General features: G+C 39.2%; 1 protein-coding gene across 1 annotated transcript; it reads left to right on the forward strand.

Annotated features, from left to right (window-relative positions):
- The first annotated feature begins 843 nt into the window (after positions 1-843).
- On the forward strand, positions 844-5,355 carry LOC148141110 (putative G protein-coupled receptor 139). Its single transcript, XM_087979765.1, has 2 exons — positions 844-913; positions 2,646-5,355. The coding sequence occupies exons 1-2, from the start codon at positions 844-846 to the stop codon at positions 3,560-3,562; spliced, it is 987 nt and encodes a 328-aa protein (XP_087835891.1). The 3' UTR covers positions 3,563-5,355.
- The last annotated feature ends 8,896 nt before the right edge of the window (positions 5,356-14,251 follow it).

Here is a 14,251-nt window from a genome sequence, read left to right on the forward strand (position 1 = left end):
TCTGGAGTTTAGAATGATAACGAGATATTTCATTAACAACTGCAGAATACTGAGAGGACTAGAGTGAAGGTGAGGAACATGTTTTCACTAGTAGGAGACGAGGACCCGAAGACACCATCTCAGATGAAGGGGCTTGCCTTTAGAACCGAAATGAGGATGTTACTTCTTCTGGAGTTCCGAAATTTATCAGACGTGATTGCCATCTGGAAGCAGATTCCACAGCCCGAATGATCTTGTTATGCCCTACGTCTTGTGGTCTTATGAACTTAAATGACCATATTGAACATGAAAATGCTGATTTGCAACTAGTTACTTTTAATATAACAACAAGAACTTAAGCAAGTAACTGGATGCAAATATGTTTTTATACATGGAACATGTCTGTACATAATCGGGATGGTCTACACTTAATGTACAGAAAGTTGAGATTAAAAGGAGATACAGTCTCAGTGAGATGTTTAATGCGACAGTGATTATGTTGATATCAAGAATGAAAACATGACTGACATCCCCAAAGACAAATTCAATACTTTTTTGTCTGGTTATCTCTCAATTACATTAAAATTCATTTTAACTTTTTTCTTATTTGTGAAAAAATGTAACTATTCCTTCTTTATTCTCATGCAACTTTATTTGAGAAACGAATCAGAGTCGATTAAGAAGGCGAGAAAAGCTGTATTGCTCCATTGAGAGATAAACAACCGCTGGGCAGCAGATCACTCATTTAGAATAAATTACACTGAAATCACCAAATTACCTAATTATTCCCCTGAGGTCAGTCATCAGTTAAAAAGAGAACATTATTAATTGAAATGCAGAAGGTGCACAGAGCCTCTGACTGAAATGCATGGAATACCAAAGGGCTTGACTTTTGCCATTTACTATCCGCTCATTGCAGCTATTGGAGTACCAGGTAAGTTGTTGAGGTTTGGGGGAGCTGCACGAATATTTGTGAGCTGCAGCAATTTTCCAATTTTATCAACAGCACTTCTCTCTACTACTGTTATGACATTATATTTTGTTATTTTTCTCTTTTTTTTCAAATTATTTACCTGCAATTGGCATAATTATCATTATGTTACCATGTAATTTTCTGAACTAAACAGCATTCAACCTGTATTTGAGGTGCTGCTATCTTTATAATATTAGTTATTAGTGATATATTTCTCCCTTTAACGTTGTAATTTTACATTTTTTACATCAATACCACAAGCTTCGTTTTCAATTTCAGCCCTTTAATATCATATGATCCTGTTTCATTTCATCATTTGAACGATGCTTTGTGCCTCATTTACCATTATCACCTGAAATTGAAAATCTGGTTCCACCGAGTAATCACTTTCTTTTTCTGTCAAAATCTTGACAGTGCAATCCAGTTGTATGTTTGACAGTACTTTCGTCAGTTAGTAGGTATATTGTAATGAATTGATTATAGTATAAATGTAATTTTAATATTTAATTCATGGTCAGTGAATTGTTAAACTATTATCGCAGCTACATTAGGACATTATGCTACTAGTGTAGCAAATAATTGCAAAGTATCATATTATTATAATTATACACATATCAATCAATAGTGTTCAAGAGTGTGCTGGTGGTTAAATCCAGACAAAGTTTTGATTGTATGAATATTAACACATTGTGCTATTCAGAAATAAGATGTGAAATTATTATAAGATTATTACAAAGAAGAAGGATCGTTTATGTTATTGTCACTGCGTCATTTTTAATTTATGACATTGACACAACACGGTTTATGTACATGTTTTGTGCTTTGGAAGTAGAATAATCCACATAAATGATACATGATCGAGAGATATGAAGCATTTTAGAAGTTAGAAAATTATCAATAAGTTTTGAAAAGTCTATAATAGTCAGAAGACTTCAATAGTCTTCAGAAGTCTATAATAGTCAAAACAACTTCATACACCAGTTGTTCTTTGACTAAAGAATGATTCAAACTCTCAAAGCGCAGAACGTTTTTGCTAATCTCTACATCAGACCAGTGATTCACTTATGAATTATTTTCGCGCTGAATTTTTAGCAACTGATGTCGGAATTTTCCCTCCTTCCAGCAACAGGCAATGACTCAGGAAGATTCTTTACTCACAATTTCTCCACATTTAGCGAGACATCATTACTGTTGGCATCTCTCTGACAAAAGTTATAATGAATTGTAACAAATATATCTCCTGCAGGATGAAACTTAGCAGTTTTGCTGGTAGACAGTGATGAAGGGCTGAATTTTCAAGGAAGATCTTTTTTTTTTTATTCGAACTCCAGATCTTAATGAAGTGTTCGGATAAAAGGAAAGGTCGCTGCAAGAATGAGCTGATAGACTTTACTTTTTCCTTTGCAAATTGAACAGAAACGTGAATTGTCTATTCAGGCCTAATTTTCTCGATCTATCTGATCAATTTGACTGCCAACATTTCCAAATGATTATTATAAGTGTAGCAATTGTTGCCCCTCAGCAAATGTGAATGTATTTCCTGATTATAATTTCACAGTCTCCTGGAAAATCAAACAATGTGATTATAAATCTGATCATAATCACTGTTGCATGCATGCAATGTGACTCAATCATTTTGTTATTTGCTTTTACTCTCACTCCTTCTCATACCGTTTCTGGATTTCTATTACAGCTAACCTGACAGTGATTGTGATCCTTTCTCGAAGAAGGTGTGGTCTATCTGGATGCATAACCTGTTACCTGGTGTCCATGGCAGTGACAGATCTTCTTGTTACAGTCACATCAGTTATATTAAATCGAATTGCTGGTATTTATTTTCCAGTGACTTTCCTGTCCATCACGCCAATCTGCAGTCTCCGTTCAGCAGTTATGTTTGCAACAATAGACAGCTCTGCCTGGTTAACGGTCGCTTTCACATTTGATCGATTTGTAGCCATTTGTTGCCAGAAACTGAAACTAAAATATTGCACAGAAAAGACAGCAGTGCGGGTGATAACAATCTTATCCGGAGTCTCCTGTATAAAAAATGCTTTCTTGTATTTCATATATGACCCTGTTTACATGTTTAATAATGTACCATGGTTCTGCAGTGTAAAATCAATATTTTACAATTCATATGCATGGGCTGCGTATGACTGGATTCGTTGCATTACAAACCCTTTTCTCCCGTTCATTCTTATTTTACTGCTCAATGTTTTGACTGTAAGACACATTGTAGCAGCTAATAGGGCCCGCAGAAGATTCCGAGCACAGAGCAATGGAGAGAATCAGACTGACCCAGAAGTGGAGAAACGGAGGAAGTCCATTATTTTACTCTTTGCCATATCGGGAAGTTTCATCCTCTTATATTTGTTATTTTTTGTAACCATAATTTATGTACGAATTGCGAATCTTACCTATTTTTCAGGTTCTAATTTCAGTCAATCAACATTTCTTCTTGAGGAAAGCGGATATATGTTTCAACTTCTGAGTTCCTGTATCAATCCGTTTATTTATGCTGGGACACAGAGTAAATTCCGAACTGAGTTAAAGAATGGGGCAAAATATCCATTGGGCCTACTAATTAAATTACTGACCAAGCAAACATAGGGAAATCCTGCATGAAATTTATCTGTTTTGTTCATGTCACATGCAACACGTTCTGCAAGAGATTCTCTCTTTTAAAGCAGAATCCAACATATTAATTTTCGAAAGGAATTATTCATCCTTGCATATTTCAATCTGTAAAATGATTTCAATGAGTTTCCAATTGTTCTGGCCACGTTGACTCAGTCAGGTTTCAGTTTCATCAGCCGTTAAAGTTTGCTGCAGGTTAGTATAGATTTGCAATCAACAGTTGCTAAGTCATTCAGACAAGAGCTTGTTGATTTGCTGATTTGTTTTCTCTGTTAATTTATGCATGCATATATTGTGAACATGGCTGCCAAGAGCAGTTCCCCCTTTCCACCTGCACATTCGTGTCTCCAGTCTTAGACCTGGTTACACCCATGCCGTGGACCGTGATGAGCCATGTTTGCATGCACATTGCTTCCTTCAGCGATCAGTCGTTAACCAGTCTACAAAATTATTGATAACAGTAGCATTATTGCGGACACCAACGTTAAAATACTCGCTTGAAGCAGAACTTCGTCTGCCGTTCCAATAGTAATTATTACTAACGCGACGTCTGTCAGATTGTTGAGTATTTCTCCTGGGCTGTCTCCTAATTCTGACCCTGTTAATACTCCCACAGTATCCTCCACCAATTACAAGTGAACTGCTGAACGGAATTGTGTGACCTGAAACAACTCAGATATCTTTCATGCCGTCCAGAGAATAAAAGGAATATTGCAAAACTCTGAATTTCATCATTCTGGTTCATCACCTACAAGGAAGATAAAATAACTAACAGATAACAAGTTATCCTTATGACTATTCAAAGTTCCATCTGCATAATCGGCCCCACATGAAATTATGTTTTATTTGCATGTTTCTATTTCCTGGCCTTCATATACATCGCAACATTTCTGACATGTTGCCTTGTCTCTGTGCCTCCCAGCTCCAGGTCCTCATCCTTCTCAGTGTAAGATCCATGGCAATCCGCTTCTGGCTCATATTCTTTCTCAATTTTTGTTAGCTCTCCTGTCCTCATTGCAGACTTATCTTCATTTTCATATCAGTTCAAAAGTAAAGACACTCATTATGTCTTCAACAGCCGATCTTTCACAGGACCCCATATATGAGTCCTGCAAGCAATCATTCTAGACTCACTGTGCAGTGACCACAAATACCTCAAAAGTGTCATGCATGGCGAGTTTAACTTGCCTTAAAAACGTTATAAACCATAGCATGGACAACAATCTGTCAGCAGATCCTAAGTATTCTCCCAAAGTTTTCATTTTAAATAATGTCCACTTCAGTTGCTAGAATGTGCCAGTCCCGAGTCAAATTTATGTAATGTAATCATTGGGCAAGGTGGAAAGAGCATACTGTATCCCACCATTAGTCACAACAGTGGGATCTTTATTTAATATCATAGGACGCTTTGATGTACATGACAATTGTCACATTTTACTCCTGTTAATTTTCCTATTGCTTGATCTCGATTTAATAAGCTTGTTTTGACTTCAACTCTCCATTTTTTCTCTCTGTGTTTCCAGTGTGTTGTTGATATTATGCATTGAATGTAATGTAAAGATGGGTGAAAATTCTGTTCAACATCGACACAATTTGAGTGTTTTCCATTGTTAGTTCACACTCTCACAACAAAGTTTTTTTTTTCTCTCGCCGTTATTTCTATTTGAACTCAACTTGAAGAATGTGGAATTGTCCTTAAAAATGTTAACTTTGTCTCATATTTTCATTTCATCCCCTGTTTTATTTAGTTTGCTTTTATTTTTTTTCCTGAACATCAATGTTGCCTTAAATCTATCGTACTTTGTACGTAATGTCTTTCAATATTATGCCACACTTACATTCGTTACTTCGTCATTGATAGGGCATCTACCTTTCGAATAGTATCGATCTTTATTGAAGAAACATGATAAGCTCCTTACAGTAGGCCATTTATTACCTGTAATTTTGTTTACTAACATTTTACAAGTAATACTGCCATATACTTCGTGTGTATATATTTCAAGTAAACTTCCTTCAAGGCTATGAGATGAGATATTAACTTATGACTAGAGGACGTCTTGCAATGAAATAATGATTTTATCCCATTTTATTGTATATTGCATTAAAGTAGACTCTTCTATTTACTTGCATCTGTAGTTTATAAATCTCCTGAAAAGACTCGATGCATTCATACTTCAAATAAAATCTGTTCAATCTAAATGGAGATTGTTGCAATATGTTTATCAAATCTGGATTACCTCTGAATTTCAAATTCGTTCTAATACTATTCTTAGAGTGCCCACCTACACGCCACACCACTGACATCTTCATTCTGGTGCTTGTTAGCTAACAGGGAAAATGTTATTTCATTATTTAATTTATTAAGTGGTTTGCAGTGTTTCCGCACAGCGCCAGTGGCCCAGGTCTCATTCCAGCTCGCAGCGACTGATTGTCTGGAAATCTTCACATTTTCCACGTGTCTGTGCGGATTTCCTCCGGGTGCTCAAATGACCTTCCACAGTCCAAAGATATGCAGGATAAGTGGACCAGATATGCTAGATGTCTGATTGTCTCCACATATGTGTAGGTTAGGTGGAAAAGATGACTAATAGGGAAAGGTTACGGGGTGAATCTGGATGGGAATGCTCTTCAGAGAGTCAGTGTGGATCTGTTGATGATGCAAATAGCCTGTTTCCATTCTGCAATGATTCTATAGATTTGGTTGATATGAAGTAAGTGCATTTATCATAGTTGAACAAATATATTATTAATAAAGCTGCACGAATCTCATTTTTGTGTGCATTGTTCCACGACGAGGTAAATCCCTCAGCAAATGTAAACCCAACGCACAGAGAAGTTCACCTCGCGCTGTAATCTTTTAAATTTCGAGGGGCAAATAATTATCCCAGAGGTCACTATTTAAAGTAAACACTAACAAGTTCAGTATTTAATTCCAACAGGGAATATTAAAACAACAGCATCTATTTACAGCTGCTTTCTCTTAAAGTTTGTTTTTTTTTACCTTTGACTCCACAATACTAGTCCAATTAAAAAAAACAACTGGTGAAGGTTTTCAAAAAAAAACACGTTTCAAAACCAGCCAGCTTTGTAGATTCTCCTTTGCAGCTTTTCCTCTGTAGGTTTTTTTTTTCTTGGTCGGCTTTGATGTTCTGCTGCATAAACGACTTTAAGACAGGTACCTATGAGAGCTGTTCAGTTACTGGTCTATAATTGATTATGCCTTGGCAGTTCTCCTTTTAACTGTTCAAAATGTCCGATTTTATTCCCCAAAATATCGGATTATTTCATTGGTTTTAAAGTCGTCAAATTAAAGTCGTCATAATTTAAATTGATTGGGTGAATTTGAATTTGGTTTTGTGTCATGGCAACTCAGCTGCACTGTTGATTTCACAGTCAAATATTCCATTTTAAATTCTTTCAGTACGCCATGTGCTTCTCTAATTCCGTGCAAGCTTCCAGTCTGTCTTAAAGGTACAGTACATGTCGACACCTTCATAAAACTTCCCAAATGAAAGAAAAGTACAATCATATTGAAAAATGTCCTCTCTATTCCTGAACCACATTATCTTGACATACATATGACTTAAATCTAACTTCATATTAATTTCTTCCCACATATGATAGAACACTGAATATATGCAAATCATATCTACACATTTTCAGTTAAATCCACAGTAATGCATCTGCAGTTAGATTCTTGTGGCATGGAACATGTACGCTATGTAAATTAAACGTTTGTAGCAAAAGATTCCAACGAAATAATCTCATATTGGTGATTTTAAAGCGTTCTAAGAATATACAAGAATTGTGATCCTTGCGCACAACCATCTCTGACTCATTGTTCATGACATACGCATCAGATTGTTGGAAGGCCAGGACCACACTCCATAGTTCTTTTTCCGTGATAGAGTATTACCCCTGTTTAATGTTGGTTTTCTTCGAAAAGTAACAACCTGGCAGTTCAAATCCATTATCACCTTGCTGCAGCAATACAGCTCCAACTACTGTATCACTAACATCGATGGCAATTTTGAAAGGTTTCGAAAAGTTAGGTTTAGTTAAAACTGATGCGGTGATTAATATTGCTTTCAAAAAGTCGAATGCCTCCTGGCATTTTTCTCTCCACCGAACCTTCAAATGTTTTAACGGGGCCACTATACTGTCGAAGTTTGGAACAAAGTTTCGATCATATCTGCTAAGTCCCAAAAATCGAAGCGCATCTTTCTTTGAGGTTGGTCGTGGAAAATTCTCGATGGCCTTCATCATTGCCTTCCGTATGGTCAATCTTTCAGAACTGATGTTATGTCCAAATAACCGTCACCTCTGCTTTCGCAAATTCAGTTTCAGTTTTGTTTAAGTTTATTGTCAGTTTTCCTTCTCTGAGTCGTTCAATGTACTCTGCCATCTGTACCATGTGATCTTTCGAGGACTGATGGAAGATCACGACATCGTCCAAGGAGACCGCGCAGCTTAGTTTACATACCGCAACTCTGTCCATGAGTCTTTGGAATGCAGTGGGTAGATTCTTCACTCCAAGAGGTATCACTTTGTATTCATATCGCACATTTAGGGTTACGAATGCAGAAATTTCTTTCATCGTCTCTGATATATGTACCTGCAGCCACCACACAGCAAGTCCAACTTGATGATTTAACTGACTTGTTCAACTTTCGCTGCACAGCTCTCCAATCTCCGTATTGGAGAAAAGTTCGAGTTTGTAACGTCATTGAGCTTCCGACTATCCACGCAAAATTATTGAATTCCTCTGCTTTGGAAAGTAAGACGATCAGCGATCTGCACTCGCTCTGACGTGATTCGTTGATATCATCATCATGCACCTCCTTCTGGACATGTCTGGCTTTGAAAGGATTAGGCCGGTCTGGGTATTGATTCATTGGAGCAGTATTCCCTCAATCTATCTCATGTAAAATAGCATTCGTCCTCAACTGATTCTTATATAATATATATATATAACATAGAACAATACAGCACAGAACAGGCCCTTCGGCCCACGATGTTGTGCGGAACATTTGTCCTAGCTTAAGCACCCATCCATGTACCTATCCAATTGCCACTTAAAGGTCACCAAAGATTGACTCTACCACTCCCACAGGCAGCGCATTCTATGACCCCACCACTCTCTGGGTAAAGAACCCACCCCTGACATCTCCCCTATACCTTCCACCCTTCACCTTAAATTTATGTCCCCTTGTAACACTCTGTTGCACCCGGGGAAAAAGTTTCTGACTGTCTACTCTATCTATTCCTCTGATCATCTTATAAACCTCTATCAAGTCACCCCTTATCCTTCGCCATTCCAATGAGAAAAGGCCTAGCACTCTCAACCTATCCTCGTATGACCTATTCTCCATTCCTGGCAACATCCTGGTAAATCTTCTCTGCACCCTCTCAAAAACTTCCACATCTTTCCTAAAGTGAGGCGACTAGAACTGCACACAGTACTCCAAATGTGGCCTAACCAAAGTCCTGTACAGTTGCAACATCACTTCAAGACTCTTGAATTCAATCCCTCTGCTAATGAACGCTAATACACCATAGGCCTTCTTACAAGCTCTATCCACCTGAGTGGCAACTTCCAAGACCTATGAACATAGACCCCAAGATCCCTCTGTTCCTCCACCTCACTAAGAACCCTACCGTTAACCCTGTATTCTGCATTCTTATTTGTCTTTCCAAAATGGACAACCTCACACTTGGCAGGGTTGAACTCCATCTGCCACTCCTCAGCCCAGCTCTGCATCATATCCAAGTCCCTTTGCTGCCGACAAGAGCCCTCCTCACTATCCACAACTCCATCAATCTTCGTATCATCTGCAAATTTACTGACCCACCCTTCGACTCCCTCATCCAAGTCATTAATAAAAATTACGAACAGCAGAGGACCCAGAACTGATCCCTGCGGAACTCCACTTGTAACTGGGATCCAGGCTGAATATTTACCATCTACCACCACTCTGACTTCGACCGGTTAGCCAGTTTTCTATCCAATTGGCCAAATTTCCCTCTATCCCATGCCTCCTGACTTTCCGCATAAGCCTACAATGGGGAACCTTATCAAATGCTTACGAAAATCCATGTATACTACATCCACTGCTCTACCCTCATCCACATGCTTGGTCACCTCAAGGAATTCAATCAGACTTGTAAGGCAAGACCTACCCTTCACAAATCCGTGCTGGCTGTCCCTAATCAAGCAGTGCCTTTCCAGATACTCATAAATCCGATCCCTCAGTACCCTTTCCATTAATTTACCTACCACCGAAGTAAGACTAACTGGCCTGTAGTTCCCGGGGTCATGCCTATTCCCTTTTTTGAACAGGGGCACAACATTCGCCACTCTCCAGTCCCCTGGTACCACCCCCGTTGACAGTGAAGATGAAAAGATCATTGCCAACGGTACTGCAATTTCCTCTCTTGCTTCCCACATAATCCTATGATATATCCCGTCAGGCCCGGGGGACTTGTCTATCCTCAAGTTGTTCAAAATGTCCAACACATTTTCCTTCCTAACATGTATCTCCTCTAGCTTACCAGTCCGTTTCACACTCTCCTCTTCAACAATACGGTTCCTCTCATTCGTAAATACTGAAGGAATGTACTCATTCAAGACCTCTCCTATCTCTTCCGACTCAATACACAGTCTCCCACTACTGTCCTTGATTGGACCTACCCTCGTTCTCGTCATTCTCATGTTTCTCACATACACATAAAATGCCTTTGGGTTATCCTTGATCCTATCCGCCAGAGATATTTCATGCCTTCTCTTGGCTCTCCTAATCCCTTTCTTCAGGTCCCTTCTGGCTGGTATATATACTGCAGCTAAAAAACTCTTCAACTGCCTTCTCCCCTTCTGAGACAGATAGTTTACTAACCTATCATACTCCACCCGGACGTCTTCATCTTATAATCTAATTTGAGGCACATCAAAATCCATCCCATCTGGACTTGATTCCTCACTTTGCGGGCAGTACCTAATACCAGTTTCTCGAAGTCATTCTTTCCAGTATTAACATGTTCACATGACAACCCTAATAACTTTCTTTCTATCTGGCATCTTTATTCGATAGTTCACCTAACTCATTTTTTTCTCTCAATTTGATTGTGACCACTAAACCTGGTTTGAGAGGAATGTCCTGTCACTGGTACAGCACTAACACGTCATCCCCTCGGGAAAACATCCGAGTCTCAGAGGTTTTATCTGCGACGTGCTTCATTATGCGTTGAGCCCTCTTGAGGTTGTACTTTGCTAACTCACCTTCTCGATTTAGTCTCTCCGTCACCTCCGAAATATATTCTAATTGTGAGATCTCCGACTTTGGTCTGGTCAATTTGTCTTTAATTAATTTCAAAGGGCTTTCCCTTCATGCCCAAATATTAACTCGAAGGGAGAGACCTGAGTAGATTCGTTTCGGACATCTCTAATGGCAAACAATATGAATAGGATACCTTTATCCCAATCGTTCGGGTAATCCTGACAGTATGCTCTTCAACGTTTAATGTCATCTTTATAAAGATGGATACGTGCTGGATTTAAAGAGCTGTATCTATCTGTAACTGTATCTGTATCTATCTAGCTGTATCTGTAAACTATCCATAATCTCCTTAAATATTCTAACAGAAATTGTGATCCTTGGTCCAACTGAATCTCTGTAGCCCATACAGCGTGAAGAATTCTACTAACTCCTTTACCATCCTATTTGCCTTTATGCTCCGTAATGCAATTGCCTACAGGGATCTGGTAGGCACATCCATTATGGTTGGGGAGAAAGTGAGGTCTGCAGATGCTGGAGATCAGAGCTGAAAATGTGTTGCTGGAAAAGCGCAGCAGGTCAGGCAGCATCCAGGGAACAGGAGAATCGACGTTTCGGGCATAAGCCCTTCTTCAGGAATCCTGAAGGGCTTATGCCCGAAACGTCGATTCTCCACATCCATTATGGTTAACAAGCACTGGTTCCTACTTTTAGTTCTCGGGAGACAACATGCACAATAAATTATCAGCATAATAGCTTCATCAAACGTGGGAAAAGGCAACTAAGGTGCTGATTTTATTACTGTCTTTGGCTCAGCCACTATCTTGCATGTATGACACATACAGCAGAAAGTAACCACATCCTTGTTCATTCCAGATCAATAAAAATGTTTTTGTACCTCAACCGGAGTCTTTCCTACTCTCGGTGACTTCCTGCGGGTCGTTCATACGCTACCCGTAACATATCCTGTCAATATGCTCCCACCAACGCAATCTGGTGCACTTCGGTCCATTTATCCTCTGCACTAACCTGCCGTGGTCTCCATTTCCGTCTTATGATTATATTTTTCAGATAATAACCGTCAGGAATATCCTATGTCTTCTATTCCGTTAAGGCATCCACATTCATATTTAATCTGCTTGTCTTCCTGTTGCAAGAGTCTTCGCCTTTCAGGATGAAACACGTCTGTCTGGCGCTCTGCCAGTTCAGGTATTTTTTCTGCACCATTAAGTAAAATAGGATGTCTGCTAACTGAACGTCATCTTTCTCTTTAGTTTTTGCTTCCTGTTATGTCTTTTGGCAGTTGCATGTGGTGACAACATAGACTGCGAAAATATCAGGATATTTCTGTATTAACTCCTCAGTTCCTTGGGCTTCTCCACAACAAGGGATGTCACTCTCAACTTAAATCCAAGAACAACTATTTTCCTGGAACTGACGTTCTGTCAATAACTCACACCGTAAAATCCCCAGTTTGAGTTGGCAGACCAAACGTACAAAGGGGAGCACCGTGTTTCTGTCCATCTATCCCCAAAATTACCACACTGTCGGGTAACATATCAGAAAGAGTGCAAACTTGCTCATCTCTTACTATCAACGACTGGTTAGATCCTGTATCTCCCAAAATTATAACTGATTGTCCTTCACCCCCTGTTCTTTCTGTAAAAACTTCATCTACAGAGGTAAACTGTTTATAGAGATCTGGTACTAACTCCATACCCAGCCCAAAGGCTCGGCTAATAATCCTCCTGCAGTTTCTCTCCTCTTCTTGGGGTTTCTTCTCCTTCCTTCACAAATACCACTGGATTAGCGTCTTTTACCACATATTTTCCCAAATGCCTTTCTTTAACGAAGAGCACTCTGACTTTACGTGTCCCACTTTACCACAGTGGAAGCAACTGAGGCTTTTCACCTGCTTTTCACGCTCTTAGGCTTCTTTTTAAACTGGGGAAAACTCTTAACAGTGTTTTCTACACTTTTTTCGTAATGTAGGCTATCCCCTTCTCCCAACTTCTATCCCTCACGGGATGAAAGTCTGCCGGGAAACTTGTCCTCAGTCCTAACATGTATTCATCTGCTAATTCTGCTGCTCTTCTCACTTCCTGGGCTTCCTGTGAATTGTTACCATCTCTGGAAGTGAGTTTCTACACTCCTCCAGCAGATTGCTCTCTCTTAGATCCTCAAAGGTTTCATCTATTTTGAAGCACGCGCCCTTCTATCAAAATCACTCCATTCAATTCTTTAGAACTCAACATAAGTCCAAACTGATTCTTTTTTGTGTTTTTGAAACACTATCTATATGCTTTATGTATAAATTCATCGGCACTTATCTGCTGGAGAGCTAGTTCACCTGCCCGATATAATCTCTCTCTTACCTCCGATACATAATCTAATGTGAGATCTCCGACTTTGGTCCTCGAGACCTTTCTTTAATAAATTTCAAAGGGACTCTCACTTCATGATCGAGAGTTAACTCGAAGGTAGTCAAGTGATGAGATTCTTTTGGACATCTCTAATGGCAAACAATACAAATGGGATGCTTTTACCCAATCGTTGGTGTAATCCTGACATTATACTCATAACATGGTCTTCAAGGTCCCATGCACACTTCCTAAACTCCCTGGCAATCAGGATAATACGCATTCGATTTATAGTGTTATATATCTAAGCTATCCATGACCCCCTTAAAAAGCTTAGCAATTAGAACTGACGCTTGATCCGACTGTATCTTTCTGGGAACCCATATCGTGTGAAGAAAATTACTAACCCCTCTGTCGCCCTTTTTGCCTGGATACTCCTGAATGTAATTTACCAGACATATGGTAGACATGCCCGTTATGGTTTTCAAGTGCTGGTTCCCATTTTCAGTTCTCGGGAGGGAGCCTGCACAATCAATTACAACTAGTGTGAAATGTTATTCAAATACAGAATAGGCTACAATAATTCTCATTTTATTACCACCTGTAGTTTACCTACCATTTGTAAAGTATGGCATTTACGGCAAAGGTTATACACAACCTTGCGCATTCCAAAACAATAAAAATATTTTTGCACGTTGGCTTTAGTCTGTCATACCCCCGGGTGACCTCCTACAGGTAATTCTCATGTGCTAACCATGGAAATTCCTGTCTGTGCTACCGGCAACACAATCTGATGCACTTCGGCCCATTTCCATTCTGCACTAACCAGCTGTTGTCTCCATTTCAGCCTTAGGATTCTATCTTTCAGATAACCCTCATGAATATTCTGTGCCTACTCTTCGGAATACACATCCAATATATATCTTTTATCGTCTTGTCTTTCCATTGCAAGTCCCTGAGCCTTTCAGGACTGAATACTTCTATCTGACCGTCTGCCTGTTCAGGTTTTTCCTGAACCATTCCAACAAACA

Source organism: Chiloscyllium plagiosum, unplaced genomic scaffold (genome assembly GCF_037043375.1).
Source record: "Chiloscyllium plagiosum isolate Xiang-an unplaced genomic scaffold, Cpla_swu_hap1 HiC_scaffold_35, whole genome shotgun sequence".
Lineage (NCBI taxonomy): Eukaryota > Metazoa > Chordata > Chondrichthyes > Orectolobiformes > Hemiscylliidae > Chiloscyllium > Chiloscyllium plagiosum.